The sequence below is a fragment of the Pelodiscus sinensis genome, chromosome 16, assembly GCF_049634645.1.
Source record: "Pelodiscus sinensis isolate JC-2024 chromosome 16, ASM4963464v1, whole genome shotgun sequence".
In the NCBI taxonomy this organism is placed as follows: domain Eukaryota; kingdom Metazoa; phylum Chordata; order Testudines; family Trionychidae; genus Pelodiscus; species Pelodiscus sinensis.
The window spans coordinates 1124091-1145504 of record NC_134726.1 but is presented as its reverse complement, the minus strand read 5'-3'; the positions used below and the strand labels follow the sequence as shown (position 1 = coordinate 1145504).

Below are 21414 nucleotides of genomic sequence, written 5' to 3'. Positions count from 1 at the left end.
AAGACCTTCCGGTTTGGCTGCCCCTAAGATATTCAGGGCTCGGGGGCATGTCTACACTGGAGACCAGCACCCGCTGCACTTGGCCCCGGCAGCAAGAAAAATTGCAGCGTTGCTCTTTGGGTTCAGGCTGGAGCTTGACACCTAGAGTCCCAGAGCCCAAACTCCAGCCCAGGCCCATACCCCACACTGCGACCCACCCCCACACCTGGCCCCCAGCGACCCGCCCCCACACCTGGCCCCCAGCGACCCACCCCCACACCTGGCCCCCTGCGACCCGCCCCCAGCGACCCACGCCCACACCTGGCCCCCAGCGACCCGCCCCCAGCGACCCACCCCCACACCTGGCCCCCAGCGACCCGCCCCCAGCGACCCACCCCCACACCTGGCCCCCTGCGACCCGCCCCCAGCGACCCACCACCACACCTAGCCCCCTGCGACCCTCCCCCAGCGACCCACCCCCACACCTGGCCCCCTGCGACCCGCCCCCAGCGACCCACCCTCACACCTGGCCCCCAGCGACCCACCCCCACACCTGGCCCCCAGCGACCCGCCCCCAGCAACCCACCCTCACACCTGGCCCCCTGCGACCCGCCCCCAGTGACCCACCCCCACACCTGGCTCCCAGCGACCCACCCTCACACCTGGCCCCCTGCAACCCGCCCCCAGCGACCCACCCCCACACCTGGCTCCCAGCGACCCGCCCTCACACCTGGCCCCCTGCAACCCGCCCCCAGCGACCCACCCCCACACCTGGCCCCAGCGACCCGCCCCCAGCGACCCACCCCCACACCTGGCCCCAGCGACCCTCCCCCTCTCCCATGTTCCGCCCCCTTCGCTCCCTCGGGGTTTGCGCGAGCGACCTCCCCAAAATGGCGGCGGCGGCTGACTGGCTCCTTTGCTCGCCCCTCCCATCATGGCAGCCCCTGGCGGCCGATCACGTGCTCCGGCCGGGCGCCCCGCCCCAGGCCCCTCCCACCAGCTGCGCGAGCTCACGTGACCCGGCGCCGGGCAGGGGCGGCGTCGCCAGGTAAGGAGCCGAGCGGCCGGGCCCGGGTCCCTGCCCCCCCCCCTCGCCCCGCCCCCCTGGGACCTGTCCCCCCGGGTCCCTGCTCGCCCCCCCCCGGGTCCCTGTCCCCCCCCCTCGCCCCGCCCCCCTGGGTCCTGTCCCCCCGGGTCCCTGCTCGCCCCCCCCGGGTCCCTGTCCCCCCCCCTCGCCCCGCCCCCCTGGGACCTGTCCCCCCGGGTCCCTGCTCGCCCCCCCCCGGGTCCCTGCCCCCCCCCGCCCCGCCCCCCTGGGACCTGTCCCCCCGGGTCCCTGCTCGCCCCCCCCGGGTCCCTGTCCCCCCCCCTCGCCCCGCCCCCCTGGGACCTGTCCCCCCGGGTCCCTGCTCGCCCCCCCCGGGTCCCTGCCCCCCCCGCCCCGCCCCGCTGGGTCCTGTCCCCCCGGGTCCCTGCTCGCCCCCCCCCGGGTCCCTGCCCCCCCCGCCCCGCCCCCCTGGGACCTGTCCCCCCGGGTCCCTGCTCGCCCCCCCCGGGTCCCCGCCCCCCTGGGTCCTGTCCCCCCGGGTCCCTGCTCGCCCCCCCCCGGGTCCCTGTCCCCCCCCCTCGCCCCGCCCCCCTGGGACCTGTCCCCCCGGGTCCCTGCTCGCCCCCCCCCCCGGGTCCCTGCCCCCCCCTTGCCCCGCCCCCCGGGACCTGTCCCCCCGGGTCCCTGCCCCCCCCTCTTGCCCCCCGCCCAAGCCGCCAGCGAGGCCGAGCCCCCGCCCCTCGGCGAGTCGGGGCGCCCCCGGCCGGTTTCTGCGGGCTCCTGGCGGGTCTGGGCTCGGCGCGGGGGGCCCGTGGCCCGAGGGCTGGTCGCGGGGACTCGGCCGGCGGCCCGGGAGCTCCCTGTGGCTGTGCCGGCGGCGGGTGCTGCAGCTCGCCTGGGGCTGCCCGCAGGGCTCGGAACCGGCCTGTGGAACTTGCAACCTGCTGTGTCCCGACTGGCCGGTGTTTCCCAAACGCAGCTGCTCCTGGCCAAGCTTGCCAGCTGCCTGCACCGCCCCTGGGATTCCCACCGGAGCCCTGGCTTCCTGCTGTCCGAGTCCGCGCTGCTCCCGGTCGGGCAACAGCCTCTTGTGCAAATCATTTGCGCTGGAGGGCCAGTGCAGCCAGCACAGGACTGTCTTGTGCAAAAAGCCCCGATGGTGAAAATGGCGATGGGGCTTTTTTGCGGAAAAGCGTGTCTAGATTGGCACGGACGCGCTTCCACAAAACGTGCTTTTCACAAACACGTCCCTGCCAATCTAGACGCTCTTATCTGCAAATGCTTCTAATGGAAAACTTTTCCGTTAAAAGCATTTGCGGAAAACCTGCCAGTGTAGACGTAGCCCCCCTGTGTTGGCGGCTTAAGGAGTGTCGTCGCTCCCCTCCGCCCCGGCTGGGCCAGAGGCGCTGCTCTGCGGCCGTGACGGGCCTGTGGCCTTGCACACGCTGGACACGGGTTAGTGGGGAAATGCTCGAAATAAATCCGCAGTCCTGGAGCAGCCCCGTCCCCTCAGGCGCTTTGTGCCGTGTCCCCGAGATCGAGATCAGGTTACTTCCATCCTCCAGCCATGCAGAATCCTGCACGGCAGCCCCCCTGTTCCAGCTGGGTGACACGGAGCCTGGAGCCTCGTTCTTGGCACACGCACAATGCGCCTCTGGTGGTGCGTGCCCATGGTTCAGCCCTGGGTTTGGCCCACGGGCTGGGTCATGAGCTTCCCTGGACAGGGCCAGGTATTGACCCGCACGCTGATCCCTGCCCCCCAGAGCCTTGTGGACTCCAGAAGAGCTCCGTGCAGATGTAAGGGTCTGGGCAGCAGCTTGCACAGTCGGGGTCCAGGCAGTACAGTGAAACAGAGGAGCGCAAAGAAGTGATGCTCACTAAATTAAGAGGTCTGGTCTTGCTTCCCCCTCCCTTTTTTCTGCCATCTGCCCTTCTGCCCCACAGTTATTTTTTGGAGTCACAGTGGCACCCGCAGGTCCCATAGCAGTAAGTATTGGGGACAACTTGTTCTTCCTGGCCTCTGGGGACAGGACGAGAAGCAATGAGCAGAAACTGCAGCCAGGGAGGTTTAGGTTGGACATTAGGAGAAAGTTCCTGCCTGTCAGGGGGTTAAACGCTGGGATACGTTGCCAGGGAGGTGGTGGAATCCCCGTCTCTGGGGATATGTAGGAGCTGGTTAGATGAATGTCTAGCAGGGATGGTCTAGACCGGTCAGTGCTTCCCAAACTTTTCGGCAGCTCCCCCTCTTTTTGATCTTTGAGAAATCCTCACGCCCCCCTAACCTGCAGCAAAACTTGGGGGAGGGGAATTAACCAGGGGGGCTGGGTTACCTTGCACCCCCTCCCTGGAATTTCTTCACGCCCCCCCGGTTTGGGAACCCATGGTCCAGACAGTGCTGGGTCCTGCCATGAGAGCAGGGGACTGGACTCGATGCCTCTCGAGGTCCCTTCCAGTCCTAGGATTCTATGACTGTGTGACCCCTGCCCGGTCGTTGGCACCTGTCGAACGTATTCGCACTCGTCTTCTCTCTGTGCAAAGCAGCACCTGCTTCCCCTCCGCCCGCCCGGCCCAGCTCGGTGCCCTAACCCCCTTCCCCTCCACCCTCCTGGCTCAGCTCGGTGCCCTAACCCCCTTCCCCTCCGCCCGCCCGGCCCAGCTCGGTGCCCTAACCCCCTTCTCCTCCGCCCGCCCGGCCCAGCTCGGCGCCCTAACCCCCTTCCCCTCCGGCCGCCCGGCCCAGCTCGGCGCCCTAACCCCCTTCCCCTCTGGCCGCCCGGCCCAGCTCGGCGCCCTAACCCCCTTCCCCTCCGCCCGCCCGGCCCAGCTCGGTGCCCTAACCCCCTTCCCCTCCGCCCGCCCGGCCCAGCTCGGTGCCCTAACCCCCTTCCCCTCCGCCCGCCCGGCCCAGCTTGGCGCCCTAACCCTCTTTCTCTCCTTCCTTGTTTTTCTGCCTAGGCCTCGGGGAGGTTGCAGGACACGTCCCATCATCTGCATCACTCCCCTTCACTCAGCCCAGCGATGCCGTCCAACAAGTCTGTCTCGGACGCGCCAATCTTGCAGTTCACTAACTGCCGGATTCTGCGGAGCCACCAGTTGCAAAGGTGAGCCGACGGGCCTGGCTGCATGCGCCCGGTGGGGCTGTGATGCCGCCGCAGGTGAGGCCTGGGCACTGGGAGCCCTTTGGGAGAACGGGGTCCAGCAGCGCGTGCCTGGCGTGGCACACAGAGCTCTGTGCAGGGCCGCTGGCTGGGGCACCACCTGGCTTGGAGAGCTGCAGTTGTTCCCACAGCGGGTCCAAGGGGCACTGACCAGAACGGGGCAGACCCTTACCAGGCCCGCCTGATCCATGCGCCCCTCTACCCGCATCCGTGTGAGGGCAGGGAGGGGCCCGGCCTGGAGCTCGGCCAAGGAGGCTGTGGCCTTGGTTCGTGTTTGGGTGCCATGCGGCTCCCTGGGGCGGGGGTACCTGCTGTTCATTCGGTTCTTGCCCCTGCTGGGTCAGGCTCCAGGCCCTGCGCTGGGGGGCCTGAGGGCTGCTACCTGAGCTCACCGCGGGGCAGGGGGGCTGAATGGCACAGAGATGTGAAACCCCATTTCGTTAGCTGGCTGGTTAACGGTGGAGTGAGGCTGGGGGCTGCTCTGGCCGGGCTGGGGGCAGCCCTCGCTGGTTAACCTCACCCCCCCGGTCAGCCCTCGCTGGTTAACCTCACCCCCCCGGGTCAGCCCTCGCTGGTTAACCTCACCCCCCCGGTCAGCCCTCGCTGGTTAACCTCACCCCCCGGGTCAGCCCTCGCTGGTTACCCTCACCCCCCGGGTCAGCCCTCGCTGGTTACCCTCACCCCCCCGGGTCAGCCCTCGCTGGTTACCCTCACCCCCCCGGGTCAGCCCTCGCTGGTTACCCTCACCCCCCCGGGTCAGCCCTCGCTGGTTACCCTCACCCCCCCGGGTCAGCCCTCGCTGGTTACCCTCACCCCCCCGGGTCAGCCCTCGCTGGTTACCCTCACCCCCCCGGGTCAGCCCTCGCTGGTTACCCTCACCCCCCCGGGTCAGCCCTCGCTGGTTACCCTCACCCCCCCGGGTCAGCCCTCGCTGGTTACCCTCACCCCCCCGGGTCAGCCCTCGCTGGTTACCCTCACCCCCCCGGGTCAGCCCTCGCTGGTTACCCTCACCCCCCGGGTCAGCCCTCGCTGGTTACCCTCACCCCCCGGGTCAGCCCTCGCTGGTTAACCTCACCCCCCGGGTCAGCCCTCGCTGGTTAACCTCACCCCCCGGGTCAGCCCTCGCTGGTTAACCTCACCCCCCGGGTCAGCCCTCGCTGGTTACCCTCACCCCCCCGGGTCAGCCCTCGCTGGTTACCCTCACCCCCCCGGGTCAGCCCTCGCTGGTTACCCTCACCCCCCCGGGTCAGCCCTCGCTGGTTACCCTCACCCCCCCGGGTCAGCCCTCGCTGGTTACCCTCACCCCCCCGGGTCAGCCCTCGCTGGTTACCCTCACCCCCCCGGGTCAGCCCTCGCTGGTTACCCTCACCCCCCCGGGTCAGCCCTCGCTGGTTACCCTCACCCCCCCGGGTCAGCCCTCGCTGGTTACCCTCACCCCCCCCCGGGTCAGCCCTCGCTGGTTACCCTCACCCCCCCCCGGGTCAGCCCTCGCTGGTTACCCTCACCCCCCCCCGGGTCAGCCCTCGCTGGTTACCCTCACCCCCCCCCCGGGTCAGCCCTCGCTGGTTACCCTCACCCCCCCCGGGTCAGCCCTCGCTGGTTACCCTCACCCCCCCGGGTCAGCCCTCGCTGGTTACCCTCACCCCCCCGGGTCAGCCCTCGCTGGTTACCCTCACCCCCCCCGGGTCAGCCCTCGCTGGTTACCCTCACCCCCCGGGTCAGCCCTCGCTGGTTACCCTCACCCCCCCGGGTCAGCCCTCGCTGGTTACCCTCACCCCCCCGGGTCAGCCCTCGCTGGTTACCCTCACCCCCCGGGTCAGCCCTCGCTGGTTACCCTCACCCCCCCGGGTCAGCCCTCGCTGGTTACCCTCACCCCCCCGGGTCAGCCCTCGCTGGTTACCCTCACCCCCCCGGGTCAGCCCTCGCTGGTTACCCTCACCCCCCGGGTCAGCCCTCGCTGGTTACCCTCACCCCCCGGGTCAGCCCTCGCTGGTTACCCTCACCCCCCGGGTCAGCCCTCGCTGGTTACCCTCACCCCCCCGGGTCAGCCCTCGCTGGTTACCCTCACCCCCCCGGGTCAGCCCTCGCTGGTTACCCTCACCCCCCGGGTCAGCCCTCGCTGGTTACCCTCACCCCCCCGGGTCAGCCCTCGCTGGTTACCCTCACCCCCCCGGGTCAGCCCTCGCTGGTTACCCTCACCCCCCCGGGTCAGCCCTCGCTGGTTAACCTCACCCCCCGGGTCAGCCCTCGCTGGTTACCCTCACCCCCCCGGGTCAGCCCTCGCTGGTTACCCTCACCCCCCCGGGTCAGCCCTCGCTGGTTACCCTCACCCCCCCGGGTCAGCCCTCGCTGGTTAACCTCACCCCCCCGGGTCAGCCCTCGCTGGTTAACCTCACCCCCCCGGGTCAGCCCTCGCTGGTTAACCTCACCCCCCCGGGTCAGCCCTCGCTGGTTACCCTCACCCCCCCCCGGGTCAGCCCTCGCTGGTTACCCTCACCCCCCCCCGGGTCAGCCCTCGCTGGTTACCCTCACCCCCCCCCGGGTCAGCCCTCGCTGGTTACCCTCACCCCCCCCGGGTCAGCCCTCGCTGGTTACCCTCACCCCCCCCGGGTCAGCCCTCGCTGGTTACCCTCACCCCCCCCGGGTCAGCCCTCGCTGGTTACCCTCACCCCCCCCGGGTCAGCCCTCGCTGGTTACCCTCACCCCCCCCGGGTCAGCCCTCGCTGGTTACCCTCACCCCCCCCGGGTCAGCCCTCGCTGGTTACCCTCACCCCCCCCGGGTCAGCCCTCGCTGGTTACCCTCACCCCCCCGGGTCAGCCCTCGCTGGTTACCCTCACCCCCCCGGGTCAGCCCTCGCTGGTTACCCTCACCCCCCCGGGTCAGCCCTCGCTGGTTACCCTCACCCCCCCGGGTCAGCCCTCGCTGGTTACCCTCACCCCCCGGGTCAGCCCTCGCTGGTTACCCTCACCCCCCGGGTCAGCCCTCGCTGGTTACCCTCACCCCCCGGGTCAGCCCTCGCTGGTTACCCTCACCCCCCCGGGTCAGCCCTCGCTGGTTACCCTCACCCCCCGGGTCAGCCCTCGCTGGTTACCCTCACCCCCCGGGTCAGCCCTCGCTGGTTACCCTCACCCCCCCGGGTCAGCCCTCGCTGGTTACCCTCACCCCCCGGGTCAGCCCTCTGGCGTGCGGCTCTTCCCGCAGGGAGGACCTGTGGGTGCGAGAGGGGAAGATCCTCGACCCGGAGAAGCTGTTCTTCGATGAGAAGGGGTCTGCTGACGTCCAGCTGGATTGCAAGGGCAGCATCGTGGCCCCCGGGTTCATTGACGTGCAGATCAATGGTGAGCCGCTCCGGGCCATGGCGCAAGGCAGCCGAGAGTCCAGCGCCGGCCCGCTGCCCGTTGGACTCGGCGCCCTGCTCTGAGCGCGGACCTTGGGGGATGAGCCGAGTCTGCCGATAAGAGTCGCGCAGCCTGGGCCTGGCGCAGCCCTCGGGCCTCGTCCGGCGACCCAGCTTTGTGGGCACAAGGCAGCGTTTGCCAGCAAAGCGCTGGGGATGGAGGGGGCCGCGCCGCGCCCTGTGGGGGAGGGGGGCCGCGCCGCGCCCTGTGGGGGAGGGGGGCCGCGCCGCGCCCTGTGGGGGAGGGGGGCCGCGTCGCGCCCTGTGGGGGAGGGGGGACGCGTCGCGCCCTGCGGGGGAGTGGCAGGCAGTCGGGCGGCTGGTGGGGGGCAGGGGGCGGGGGAGTGGCAGGCAGTCGGGGGGGCGGGCGGGGGAGTGGCAGGCAGTCGGGGGGGGGCGGCGCTCTTGTCCCCGAGCTCTAGCAGGGCCGTGGGGCAGCACAGGCGGACGGTCACCCCGGGGAGAGGCCGGTAGCGCTGGCAGGCGGAGGGCGGAAGGCAGGGTGGGCCGGTGCCTGGGCAGGGGCAGTGCGGGGGGAGGGGTCTGCCCTTGGGGGCTAGTCCCCAGGGCGACAGGTGCACCCCCCCGTTCCCAGGGGTTCGCTGCGCAGCCCTGCCCCCTGCCCCACTCCTGGGCTTGGCGCCTCCCACGGCTGATCTCCAGCCGCTCCTCCCATCGGCCCTGGCGCGCCCCTGCCCCCCGAGCGCCCGGCTCCCCTTGTCTCCTTGGCGGCGCAGGGGGCTTCGGGGTGGATTTCTCCCTGGCCACGGAGGACGTCGAGTCGGGGATCTCGCTGGTGAGCCGGAAGATTCTCTCCCACGGCGTGACCTCCTTCTGCCCGACCCTGGTGACCTCCCCGCCGGCCGTGTACCGCCAGGTGAGAGGCTGCCCCCGTGCGCCGGGGCTAGGCAGAGGGGAGGCTTGTCCCTGGGGCGGCTGCCGGCCGTGTCCCCGGGCCAGGCATGTGGCAGGGGGGCTGGGCTTGTGGGCCCCGAGAGGGCGTCCCCCTCGCAGGGCCGAACCCTTTCTGTGTCGGGCTGCAGGCCAGGCGCCGCAGGAACCCCCCGGCCCAGGCAGCTCCTGTGTCCCGGCAGGGGGCTGCCTCTTGCGCTGCGGCCGGGGGGGTGTCCACGAGGCTCTGACAAGCCCCGTCCGTCTAGGTCCTTCCTCAGATCAGCGTGCGGAACGGAGGGCCCGGCGGAGCTGGCATCCTGGGTAAGGCCCCTCTGCCGTGGGCGGGGGGCAGGGCCCTGGCTCCCAGATCTCCAGACGCTGGCGGCCCAGTCCCTCCCTCAGCCTGTCGCGCTCCCCTTCCTGGGCGTGGGTGCGGCGGGTCGCCCTGCTGGGCTGGGGCCGGGGGCTGGGGCCGGGGGGGGTGTGTCGCCCTGCTGGGCTGGGGCCGGGGGGGGCGGGTCGCCCTGCTGGGCTGGGGCCGGGGGGGGCGGGTTGCCCTGCTGGGCTGGGCCGGGGGCCACGATGGCGTCTCTCGCGCGGCGGAGGGGAGCAGCAGCGTCCGGGGGTGGCAGGGAGCCCTCGGCCGGAGCCGTGGGGCGAGGCTCCGCTGGGGGGGCTGCACCGCAGGGACCTCGCTCTGCTCCTCGGGCCGAGCCGCTGGCATTTGGGCCAAGCTTGTGAGGAGAGGGGGAGTTGGGCAGAGGAGGGGTCGGGGGAAGAGCCATTCCAGGGGCCCGCAGCTGGTGAGGTCGGGGAGCCAGGCCGGGCACGTTCCAGGGACTCCCCCCTCTCCACTCCCGGGGCGGGCGGGGGCCGGGCACGTTCCAGGGACTCCCCCCTCTCCCCTCCCGGGGCGGGCGGGGGCCGGGCATGTTCCAGGGACTCCCCCCTCTCCCCTCCCGGGGCGGGCGGGGGCCGGGCACGTTCCAGGGACTCCCCCCTCTCCCCTCCCGGGGCGGGCGGGGGCCGGGCACGTTCCAGGGACTCCCCCCTCTCCCCTCCCGGGGCGGGCGGGGGCCGGGCACGTTCCAGGGACTCCCCCCTCTGCCCTCCCAGGGCGGGCGGGGGCCGGGCACGTTCCAGGGACTCCCCCCTCTGCCCTCCCAGGGCGGGCGGGGGCCGGGCACGTTCCAGGGACTCCCCCCTCTCCCCTCCCGGGGCGGGCGGGGGCCGGGCACGTTCCAGGGACTCCCCCCTCTGCCCTCCCAGGGCGGGCGGGGGTTGGGCACGTTCCAGGGACTCCCCCCTCTGCCCTCCCGGGGCGGGCGGGGGCCGGGCACGTTCCAGGGACTCCCCCCTCTCCCCTCCCGGGGCGGGCGGGGGCCGGGCACGTTCCAGGGACTCCCCCCTCTCCCCTCCCGGGGCGGGCGGGGGCCGGGCACGTTCCAGGGACTCCCCCCTCTCCCCTCCCGGGGCGGGCGGGGGCCGGGCACGTTCCAGGGACTCCCCCCTCTCCCCTCCCGGGGCGGGCGGGGGCCGGGCATGTTCCAGGGACTCCCCCCTCTCCCCTCCCGGGGCGGGCGGGGGCCGGGCACGTTCCAGGGACTCCCCCCCCTCTCCTCCTGGGGCGGGCGGGGGCCGGGCACGCTCCAGGGACTCCCCCCTCCCCTCCCGGGGCGGGCGGGGGCCGGGCACGTTCCAGGGACTCCCCCCCTCCCCTCCCGGGGCGGGCGGGGGCCGGGCACGTTCCAGGGACTCCCCCCTCTCCACTCCCGGGGCGGGCGGGGGCCAGGCACGTTCCAGGGACTCCCCCCTCTCCACTCCCGGGGCGGGCGGGGGCCGGGCACGTTCCAGGGACTCCCCCCTCTCCGCTCCCGGGGCGGGCGGGGGCCGGGCACGCTCCAGGGACTCCCCCCTCCCCTCCCGGGGCGGGCGGGGGCCGGGCACGTTCCAGGGACTCCCCCCTCTCCACTCCCGGGGCGGGCGGGGGCCGGGGCACGTTCCAGGGACTCCCCCCTCTCCCCTCCCGGGGCGGGCGGGGGCCGGGCACGTTCCAGGGACTCCCCCCTCTCCCCTCCCAGGGCGGGCGGGGGCCGGGCACGTTCCAGGGACTCCCCCCTCTGCCCTCCCGGGGCGGGCGGGGGCCGGGCACGTTCCAGGGACTCCCCCCTCTGCCCTCCCGGGGCGGGCGGGGGCCGGGCACGTTCCAGGGACTCCCCCCTCTCCTCTCTCGGGGCGGGCGGGGGCCGGGCACGTTCCAGGGACTCCCCCCTCTGCCCTCCCGGGGCGGGCGGGGGCCGGGCACGTTCCAGGGACTCCCCCCTCTGCCCTCCCGGGGCGGGCGGGGGCCGGGCACGTTCCAGGGACTCCCCCCTCTGCCCTCCCGGGGCGGGCGGGGGCCGGGCATGTTCCAGGGACTCCCCCCTCTCTCCTCCTGGGGCGGGCGGGGGCCGGGCACGCTCCAGGGACTCCCCCCTCTCTCCTCCTGGGGCGGGCGGGGGCCGGGCACGCTCCAGGGACTCCCCCCTCTCCACTCCCGGGGCGGGCGGGGGCCGGGCACGTTCCAGGGACTCCCCCCTCTCCCCTCCCGGGGCGGGCGGGGGCCGGGCATGTTCCAGGGACTCCCCCCTCTCCCCTCCCGGGGCGGGCGGGGGCCGGGCACGTTCCAGGGACTCCCCCCTCTGCCCTCCCAGGGCGGGCGGGGGTTGGGCACGTTCCAGGGACTCCCCCCTCTGCCCTCCCGGGGCGGGCGGGGGCTGGGCACGTTCCAGGGACTCCCCCCTCTCCACTCCCGGGGCGGGCGGGGGCCGGGCACGTTCCAGGGACTCCCCCCTCTCCCCTCCCGGGGCGGGCGGGGGCCGGGCATGTTCCAGGGACTCCCCCCTCTCCCCTCCCGGGGCGGGCGGGGGCCGGGCACGTTCCAGGGACTCCCCCCCCTCTCCTCCTGGGGCGGGCGGGGGCCGGGCACGCTCCAGGGACTCCCCCCTCTCCCCTCCCGGGGCGGGCGGGGGCCGGGCACGTTCCAGGGACTCCCCCCCTCCCCTCCCGGGGCGGGCGGGGGCCGGGCACGTTCCAGGGACTCCCCCCTCTCCACTCCCGGGGCGGGCGGGGGCCGGGCACGTTCCAGGGACTCCCCCCTCTCCGCTCCCGGGGCGGGCGGGGGCCGGGCACGTTCCAGGGACTCCCCCCTCTCTCCTCCTGGGGCGGGCGGGGGCCGGGCACGTTCCAGGGACTCCCCCCTCTCCCCTCCCGGGGCGGGCGGGGGCCGGGCACGTTCCAGGGACTCCCCCCTCTCCCCTCCCGGGGCGGGCGGGGGGCCGGGCACGTTCCAGGGACTCCCCCCTCTCCGCTCCCGGGGCGGGCGGGGGCCGGGCACGTTCCAGGGACTCCCCCCTCTCCCCTCCCGGGGCGGGCGGGGGCCGGGCACGTTCCAGGGACTCCCCCCTCTCCCCTCCCGGGGCGGGCGGGGGCCGGGCACGTTCCAGGGACTCCCCCCTCTCCCCTCCCGGGGCGGGCGGGGGCCGGGCACGTTCCAGGGACTCCCCCCTCTGCCCTCCCGGGGCGGGCGGGGGCCGGGCACGTTCCAGGGACTCCCCCCTCTGCCCTCCCGGGGCGGGCGGGGGCCGGGCACGTTCCAGGGACTCCCCCCTCTGCCCTCCCGGGGCGGGCGGGGGCCGGGCACGTTCCAGGGACTCCCCCCTCTGCCCTCCCGGGGCGGGCGGGGGCCGGGCACGTTCCAGGGACTCCCCCCTCTCCCCTCCCAGGGCGGGCGGGGGCCGGGCATGTTCCAGGGACTCCCCCCTCTCTCCTCCTGGGGCGGGCGGGGGCCGGGCACGTTCCAGGGACTCCCCCCTCTCTCCTCCTGGGGCGGGCGGGGGCTGGGCACGTTCCAGGGACTCCCCCCTCTCCCCTCCCGGGGCGGGCGGGGGCCGGGCACGTTCCAGGGACTCCCCCCTCCCTTCCCGGGGCGGGCGGGGGCTGGGCACGTTCCAGGGACTCCCCCCTCTCTCCTCCTGGGGCGGGCGGGGGCCGGGCACGTTCCAGGGACTCCCCCCTCTCCCCTCCCGGGGCAGGCGGGGGCCGGGCACGTTCCAGGGACTCCCCCCTCTCCCCTCCCGGGGCGGGCGGGGGCCGGGCACGTTCCAGGGACTCCCCCCTCTCTCCTCCCGGGGCGGGCGGGGGCCGGGCACGTTCCAGGGACTCCCCCCTCTCCCCTCCCGGGGCGGGCGGGGGCCGGGCACGTTCCAGGGACTCCCCCCTCTCTCCTCCCGGGGCGGGCGGGGGCCGGGCACGTTCCAGGGACTCCCCCCTCCCTTCCCGGGGCGGGCGGGGGCTGGGCACGTTCCAGGGACTCCCCCCTCTCTCCTCCTGGGGCGGGCGGGGGCCGGGCACGTTCCAGGGACTCCCCCCTCTCTCCTCCTGGGGCGGGCGGGGGCCGGGCACGCTCCAGGGACTCCCCCCCTCCCCTCCCGGGGCGGGCGGGGGCCGGGCATGTTCCAGAGACTCCCCCTCTCCGCTCCCGGGGCGGGGGGGAGGGGCCGGCTCTGGGCCCCCCTGGGGTGCGGAGGAGAAGCAGCCGTGGGTGTTTTCCCTGCTGGCGGGCAGGGGTCCACCTGGAGGGGCCGTTCATAAGCAAGGAGAAGAAGGGGGCGCACCCAGAGCAGCACCTGAGCACCTTCGAGGCGGGGGCCTTCCAGGACGTGCTGGCCACCTACGGGCCCCTGGACTGCGTGCGGATCGTCACCCTGGCCCCCGAGATGGGGCGGAGCAGCGAGGTGATCCGGGAGCTCGCCCAACGGGGCGTCTGCGTCTCGCTGGGTGAGGCTGCGCGGCCGCGTGGGCAGGGCCGGCTGTCCGCTCCCTCGCTGGCTCGGGCCTGACCCCTGCCCGGCGCGGCGCAGGAGAGTCGCTTCCCGTGGAGCCAGGCCCTGCCCTCGCCTTCCCCCCACACCCCCCCACTAACCAGCTGATCGGGGCAGGCAGGAGGGGGAGGTGCTGCTCTGTGGGGCCTGCCAGCAGGTGGGAGGTGCTGGGTTCGGAGGGGAGGTGGTGGGGGGCTGTAGGTGGGGGGGAAGCACTGGATACGGGGGGAGGCGGCGGGGGGAGGCGCTGGGTTCTGGGGGGAGGCAGCGCGGGGCTGTCGGTGGGGGGAGGCGCTGGGTTCTGGGGGGAGGCGGTGGGGGGCTGTCGGTGGGGGGAGGCGCTGGGTTCTGGGGGAGGCGGCAGGGGGTTGTTGGTGGGGGGAGGCGCTGGGTTCGGGGAGAGGCGGCGGGGGGCTGTCGGTGGGGGGAGGCGCTGGGTTCTGGGGGGAGGCGGTGGGGGGCTGTCGGTGGGGGGAGGCGCTGGGTTCTGGGGGGAGGCGGTGGGGGGCTGTCGGTGGGGGGAGGCGCTGGGTTCTGGGGGGAGGCGGTGGGGGGCTGTCGGTGGGGGGAGGCGCTGGGTTCTGGGGGGAGGCGGTGGGGGGCTGTCGGTGGGGGGAGGCGCTGGGTTCTGGGGGGAGGCGGTGGGGGGCTGTCGGTGGGGGGAGGCGCTGGGTTCTGGGGGGAGGCGGTGGGGGGCTGTCGGTGGGGGGAGGCGCTGGGTTCTGGGGGGAGGCGGTGGGGGGCTGTCGGTGGGGGGAGGCGCTGGGTTCTGGGGGGAGGCGGTGGGGGGCTGTCGGTGGGGGGAGGCGCTGGGTTCGGGGAGAGGCGGCGGGGGGCTGTCGGTGGGGGGAGGCGCTGGGTTCGGGGAGAGGCGGCGGGGGGCTGTCGGTGGGGGGAGGCGCTGGGTTCGGGGGGGAGGCGGCGGGGGGCTGTCGGTGGGGGGAGGCGCTGGGTTCGGGGGGGAGGCGGCGGGGGGCTGTCGGTGGGGGGAGGCGCTGGGTTCTGGGGGGAGGCAGCGGGGGGCTGTTGGTGGGGGGAGGCGCTGGGTTCGGGGGGCGGCGGGGGGCTGAGGCGGAGCGTGCGGCAGAAGCGTTGGTGCAGCAAATCCCCCTACAAGGGCCCATGGTGCTCCGGCCCCCATCTCCACTGGTGAGAGACAGCTTGTTCTGTGGCTGGACCAGCAGCGCCCGGGGGGGGGGGACCAGCAGCGCCTGGGGGGTGTGTATCAGCAGCGCCCGGCAGGAGGGGTGTGGATCAGCAGCGCCCGGGGGGGGGGGGGTGAACCAGCAGTGCCCGGAGGTAGGGGGGTGTGAGGATCAGCAGCGCCTGGCGGGGGGGGGTGTGGGGACCAGCAGCGCCCGGCGGGGGGGGTGAACCAGCAGTGCCCGGAGGTAGGGGGGTGTGAGGATCAGCAGCGCCTGGCGGGGGGGGTGTGGGGACCAGCAGCGCCCGGGGGGGGGGGACCAGCAGCGCCTGGGGGGTGTGTATCAGCAGCGCCCGGCAGGAGGGGTGTGGATCAGCAGCGCCCGGGGGGGGGGGGGGTGAACCAGCAGTGCCCGGAGGTAGGGGGGTGTGAGGATCAGCAGCGCCTGGCGGGGGGGGGTGTGGGGACCAGCAGCGCCCGGCGGGGGGGGTGAACCAGCAGCGCCCGGCGGGGGGGGGGGTGTATCAGCAGCGCCCGGCGGGGGGGGGGTGTATCAGCAGCGCCCGGCGGGGGGGGGGTGTATCAGCAGCGCCCGGCGGGGGGGGGGTGTATCAGCAGCGCCTGGCGGGGGGGGTGTGAGGATCAGCAGCGCCTGGCGGGGGGGGTGTGGGGACCAGCAGCGCCCGGCGGGGGGGGTGAACCAGCAGCGCCCGGCGGGGGGGGGGTGTATCAGCAGCGCCCGGCGGGGGGGGGGGTGTATCAGCAGCGCCCGGCGGGGGGGGGGGTGTATCAGCAGCGCCCGGGGTGGGGGGGTGAACCAGCAGCGCCTGGCGGGGGGGGGGGGTGTATCAGCAGCGCCCGGCGGGGGGGGGGGGGTGTATCAGCAGCGCCCGGGGGAGCCCTTGGGGCCTGGCGAGGGGCTTTGTAAGTGAACGCTCGTCCCTCCCACCACAGAAACTGCTCCCGCAAAAGCGCCCTCCTCCCCCTCTCGTGGCTGAGGCCTGACACGGCGAGCCCTGGGCACACTGGGAGGCTGCAGCAGGATCCAGGCGCGCCCATGCTCCCAGGCTGGCCCGGGGCAGGAGGGGCATTGCCAGCAGACTTGCAGTGGGCTGGCACACCGGCCCGAGGGCGGGGGGCAATGGGAGGAGTCAGCGGGGCCCCGGGGCGCGTGGGGAGGGCGGGGGGCAATGGGAGGAGTCGGCGGGGCGCGTGGGGAGGGCGGGGGGCAATGGGAGGAGTCGGCGGGGCGCGTGGGGAGGGCGGGGGGCAATGGGAGGAGTCGGCGGGGCGCGTGGGGAGGGCGGGGGGCAATGGGAGGAGTCGGCGGGGCGCGTGGGGAGGGCAGGGGGCAATGGGAGGAGTCGGCGGGGCCCCGGGGCGCGTGGGGAGGGTGGGGGGCAATGGGAGGAGTCAGCGGGGCGGGGGGCAACGGGAGGAGTCAGTGGGGCGGGGGGTAACGGGAGGGGTCAGCGGGGCGCGTGGAGAGGGCGGGGGGTAACGGGAGGAGTCAGCGGGGCGGGGGGCAACAGGAGGAGTCAGCGGGGCTCTCTTTACAGGCCATTCGGTGGCCAATCTGTCCCAGGCGGAGGAGGCCGTGCGGCACGGGGCCACCTTCATCACCCACCTGTTCAACGCCATGTTACCTGTGAGTACCCGCCCCGGCTCCGGCCAGTCCGCGCTCCCCGGGACTCGGCGTCTGCGCGCGTCCGCCTGGGTTGGCGGCGCTGAGCGCAAAACCCCTCTTGCCCCAGTGCCGGCCGGCTGGCGAGGGCTGGCCCAGGCCCCGTGCTCTGCGCGTGGCCCCGGGTGGGCCTGGGTTCCGTGGCCCCAGGCCAGGCTCCCGAGCAGGCAGCAGAGTGGCCCAGCAGCATGAGAAGTCGGGACAGGGTGCAAGATGAGAGAGCGCCCCTCCCCGGGACCCCGGCCGCCCTGGGTGCTGGCAGGCTGCGGGTTTCTCTGCGACGCGCGCCCGTTCCGCCCCTTGCGCAGTTCCACCACCGCGACCCTGGCATCGTGGGGCTGCTGACAAGCGACCAGATTCCTGCCAGGCGGAGGGTGTTCTACGGCATGATCTCCGACGGGATCCACACCAACCCTGCGGCCCTGCGCATCGCGCATCGCGCACACCCCAAAGGTGAGTCCTGGGCCCGGCTGCCCGATGCCGTGCGCCCGGGTCTGCCGGCCGACCGCCTCCGCCAGGGGTGCGCCATGGGACGGCTCCCCTTCAGGGCGGGGCTGGCCTGGGCCCCGGAGAGAGGGAGCCGTCACTGGTTGGGCCCGGTGCCGGTTCCTACGCAGTGATGCCGAAATCCCTGCTGCGGTCGGTGGGGGGTGCTCCCGGGGCTCCCCAGGAATGGTCCCTGCCAGCACCCCGGCGGGGGCAGGGCAGAGATGCCCTGAGATTGTCCCACGGTCTTACCCTGGGATGTGGCCTTCCAGCCGGGGGGAGGCCGAGAGCGGCTCTGCCCTGCCCGCGCTGCACCTGTTTGTGGCTAAGCAGGGACGTCAGGGCCCCCGCGCCTGCATGGTCCCTGGGACTCCCATGTACTCGCCAGCCCAGACCTTGGGTGACCTGCCCGCCTGGCCTGCCTAGGCCACCGCCCGGGTGTGCCCGAGCTGGCCAGCCCTGCCGCTGCTCTCAGGAGGGTCCCGGCTCCTGCCGTTGGCCCCCAGGGCGCAAGGCTGGGTCCTGCCCCAAAGGCCAGGCCAGGATCTGCCAAGCGGGGCCGCAGGCTGGCGCCAACGTGGCCCCTCTGGTCTCCCGTAGGCCTGGTGCTGGTGACGGACGCCATTGCGGGAATGGGCCTGGCCCCGGGCAGGCACACCCTGGGCCAGCAGGTGGTGGAGGTGGACGGGCTGAACACGTACATTGCAGGTAAGCGCTGCACACGCCGCTCGGCCCCCTGGGACACGCTGCGGAGGGCAGAGCCCGGCCCCCCGGCTGTGTCTGCCCCGCACCGGGCTGAGGCCTGACCAGGGGAAAGGCCAGTGGCGTGAGCAGCACCCTCTGCCAGTGCCGGAGGTCCCGCGCTGCGAGCCCAGCCCCTCTGCGAGCCCCAGCTCTCCCGGCCGGGTGCCCCTGGACGCGAGGTCCCCAGAGCAGAGGGCGGAGGCCGGCATGGGGGTGCCGCAGTTAGAACAGGTCAGAAAACTGACGTGGGTGGACACCTGCGGACTCGGGCAACCCAGCGCGCGGGCGACGGTGACAAGACCCCTGCAGGCCGCGGAGCCCCGCCACGGAGCCCCGCCACGGCCCCAGGCTCGTCCCACGCGTGGGGCAGGGCTGTAGCCGCACCTCGCTGCCAGACAGCCTTGCCCAGTTTCCTCTCTCCCTGGCCAGGGACCAAGACGCTGAGCGGCAGCGTAGCGACCATGGACTCCTGTGTCCGGCACTTCCAGGAAGCCACGGGTGAGCCTGCACCTCTGTGGGGTGGAGGAAGGAGATCTCTGCAGCAGGGCTGGGAGTGCAGCGCCCCAGGCAGCAGGGAGAGGTCAGGCTTTACCCTCGCCAGCTCCTCCGCAGCCACAGGCGCAAGGGGACCAGGGCTGAATTACCCTGTCGTCCGCCCCCAGCCGCGCTGACCCTTCCCCCAAGCACCGGCCCGGGGGGCCTGAAGAGCCACGTGGCCGGGGGCTCCCAGGCTGGGCCGGGACCTGTCGTACTAACGTGAGGGGTCAGAAGAGAGACGTGGGAACGGGGGACGCAGAGAGGCCCGGGGTGGTCAGTGTCCTGGCAAGCAAGCGCAAACATTCCAACGCCGAGGCTTGTTGGGCAAGTACAAGAGAGAACAAGAACCAGACACGAGCTTTCAATCGGAATCGGAAACGGAAACGGAATCGGAGTGCCAGGTGGTGGCAGGCCCTGCGCTGGCACCTGCCTGGGCGAGACTCGGCTGCGGTAACAAGCTGTTCTCCCCTCAGGCTGCAGCGTGGAGACAGCCCTGGAGGCAGCGTCCCTGCACCCTGCCCAGCTTCTGGGAATGGAGCGCCGCAAGGGGACCCTGAGCTACAACAGCGACGCAGGTAGCTCCCCGCCCCGCTCCCCGCGGCGCAGGAACATGCTGCCCTCCTGCGTGGCCTGGCGCCTGGGTGGGGCAGTGGCTCCCTTGGCCCCCTCCCGTGCCGGTCGCAGCAGCCGGGCGATGGCAGCCTTGGGAGGCAGCTCTGCCCCTGACTGCAGGCCCCGGCGTCTCCTCCAGGAGCAGGCGCTGTCACCGCTACGGCCCTGATTCCCGCGGCTTCGCTTCTGTCTCTGCAGATTTTCTGCTGCTGGACGACAGCCTGCACGTGCGCGCCACGTTCATCGCGGGCGAGAGGGTCTGGAGCCACGACGGCTTCGCCATGTGAGGGGGGAGATGCCGGAGCCTGGCCGTGCCCCTCCCCCGTGACCAGCTGCCGCACTGTCCTCTCCTCCCGAAGACCTTGGCCTTTCTTCCCCCGTCCCTTGGAAGTGCCCATGAGCTGCGTGACCCTGGCAGCCCTGCCTGCAGGGAGAGCCGAGGGCCGTGGCGACTGGGGCAGCCTGCTGGAGCCACCTGAGTCTCCGTCCTCTCGGGAGCACTGGGTGAGCCCTGCTGGAGAGGAAGAGGACGCGGCTCCGGGCTGTTCTGTCAGCGAGACGCCCAGCACGTAACTCGGACGTCGCTTCCCAGAGGAGGCCTCTGGCTGCCCCCACAGCGCCTCTTCATGCCCCAGTGTCCACTGCCCCTTGCCTAGAACAGCCCAGTGACAGGCCGGCTGGGGGCCTGCGGAGGGCCCATCTCTCCCCACCAATGGGAGCCAGGGACTGAGTCCATGCTGCACCCCTGCTGTCCCGCACCCCAAAGCAGGGTGCTCTCAGGTGCTAGGCCAACCCAGAGCCTCCTGGGACGAGACCCTGCCCCCTCTCCTCCTGCCTGGCAGAGCCGTGAAAAGCAGGAGCTCCTGGCTCCTCGGCTGCCTTGCTGCTTGGTGCACGGACGCCACGCTGCAGCAGAAAGCCACGGTGCTCTTGAGCCATGTAGGCATGCAAAGCGGGTCCCGCAGGCCTGGCCTCGCCCCGGGGCTCACCGCAGCTTGCGGGGCGGGTGGTTTCCTTGCCTCGGTGAGGAGGTGCCATGTGTTTGCTGTGGGGGACGTAACTGGGACGCCATTCCCCGGCCGCAGGGTTCTCTCCTTTCTATGCTCGCTGGAAGCTCTGCATGGCATTATGCCCCTATTAGATGGCTGCTCCTTCTCCTACTGCGTCTCTTCGCTGGCGGGATCGGCTCGCTGGAGGAGGCTGAGCTTGATTCTGAACCTACTGCAAGAAAATGGATCTGAGCCGCCCCCTCGTAGCCAGATCCGACCATCCCTGAGCCGTTGCTGGGCCTTAGCAAACGTGGAGTTTGGAAACTGGCAGGTTTCAGTGAGGTTCTTTTAGAAGTTCACTGGAAACATCAGAAAGGGGCTCCTTGGAGTTGGGAGCCCCGCCTCAGAGACCTCTGCCTGAGGTCTGCAGGCCCCTGCCCCCGGAGATGTCTCACAGGCACCACTGGGGTTCCAGCCTCACCAGCGGCGCTTCGCAGCCAGGGAACCTCTGTAGGAAAATGGAGGCAATTCCAGGACCAAAAAAGGTTGAATAGACCTTGATTTTGGGACTATTTTGCTTAATTTTCTCAACATTTCTTCATCAGCGCGCACTGAAGGCCGCAGCGAGTCGGACACGCAGACTGGCGTGTCTCTGCGATCCCACAGGATTAATAAAACTGTCTGTACACATGGTTGAAATGCTCCCGCGCACCCTCTCCTGTGCGTACACAGCACACTGTGGGCTGAAAGGGCGTGGTAGCAGGCTGGGAACAAGCTGGTCGGCTACAATACAGGGGTCACTGTGACAGGTGCCCTTCCCCCCCCCTGTGGGGTACAGCCTGGAATCGGGTCCTGCTGGGCCCATCTGGATCACACTGCCTGTAACAAGCTTCAGAGCCCTCCAGGCTTGGCCTCATATGCAGGCAGGGGCTGCACCCTGCTGTGTGCATGAATATTTTGGCCCGTCGCTGCATGAATCAACAATAGAGGCTCCAGCCAAAATCCCCTCAACCCAGAACCCTGGACTGATACTGTCCTTCCCTAGTGGAGAAGCCTGACCAGTAAAGATTAGTAGATTCGCTAGCCTGCCCCTCCCGCAGGGCGGAGGAATATGCACAACCCTTGACAAGAGTTGAGATTGTTCCTGAAACGCTTCTCACACGACACTTGTTGAGGTGAAATAGAAACTAATGAACTACAGAAAGGTCAGACTTTAAGAACTGAAGTGATAGCAGCCCGATCAAAGATTACCTAAACAAAACAATCTAACCCTTATAGCTAAAGATGATTTGGATTGGTGGCTCACGCGGTTCGATAGCACAGGCAGGACTCCTCTCCCTGGCTGGGACCAGCACTCTCCCCGTCAGTCTGTTCTAAGATGTTTCCGGGTGTTCTCCTAAGAGGAGAAGCAGGCATCTTGGTAGGGTCAGTTCCCTCTTTTAGAGTCTCTTCCACAAAGTGGGAACCTCTGTGTTCCAAGCCAAGTGCCTTGCTCAGTTGGTGTGAAAACAGCTATCGAAATGGAGTCCAGTGTAATGCGAGCTTGTGACATGCCCTTGTGCGTTTTCCTGAGTCCTCTATCTCAGCCCAGTACCCGTATTCTAGCTAGAATGTCCTCGGGAAAGTCCATCAAGTGTGGCTAGTCTTGTCCTTGGTCCACAGTGAGTTGTGTATTTTCTGGGGCCATTCAGCTTGACTAGTTCCTTCCCAACTAGGTGTAAAGCTTTGTGGGTGTTACACTGAGCAGTTGATATGCAGTTGAAGGAGGGGGATGCAGAGGGGGGAGCATGCAATGCAGAGAGGGGGATGCAGTGGAAGGAGAGGGATGCAGAGAGGAGGAGCATGCAGTGGGAGGAGGGGGATGCAGGGGGGGAGCATG

The 21414-nt window shown here is 72.0% G+C and overlaps 1 protein-coding gene across 3 annotated transcripts; it reads left to right on the top strand.

Moving 5' to 3' along the window:
- Window positions 1-885: 885 nt before the first annotated feature.
- Window positions 886-20234, top strand: AMDHD2 (amidohydrolase domain containing 2). Of its 3 annotated transcripts, none has more exons than XM_075899010.1 (12): window positions 886-1027; window positions 3983-4128; window positions 7388-7524; window positions 8321-8460; window positions 8744-8798; window positions 13083-13295; window positions 16043-16131; window positions 16476-16620; window positions 17254-17361; window positions 17827-17895; window positions 18408-18509; window positions 18745-20234. In XM_075899010.1, the coding sequence occupies exons 2-12, from the start codon at window positions 4046-4048 to the stop codon at window positions 18831-18833; spliced, it is 1230 nt and encodes a 409-aa protein (XP_075755125.1). In that variant the 5' UTR covers window positions 886-1027; window positions 3983-4045; the 3' UTR covers window positions 18834-20234. The 3 variants fall into 3 exon arrangements, with proteins under 3 accessions (XP_075755125.1, XP_075755124.1, XP_075755127.1); XM_075899009.1 differs by lacking the exon at window positions 886-1027 and adding an exon at window positions 2459-2482; XM_075899012.1 differs by lacking the exon at window positions 886-1027 and adding an exon at window positions 2791-2916.
- Window positions 20235-21414: the final 1180 nt, after the last annotated feature.

Bases quoted from the DNA above. Each gene is read 5' to 3' on its own strand.
- AMDHD2 (XM_075899010.1), top strand. From the start codon at position 4,046: ATGCCGTCCAACAAGTCTGTCTCGGACGCGCCAATCTTGCAGTTCACT. The intron at 16,621-17,253 runs GTGAGTCCTGGG...GGTCTCCCGTAG, and splicing joins GCATCGCGCACACCCCAAAG to GCCTGGTGCTGGTGACGGAC. The intron at 18,510-18,744 runs GTAGCTCCCCGC...CTGTCTCTGCAG, and splicing joins GAGCTACAACAGCGACGCAG to ATTTTCTGCTGCTGGACGAC.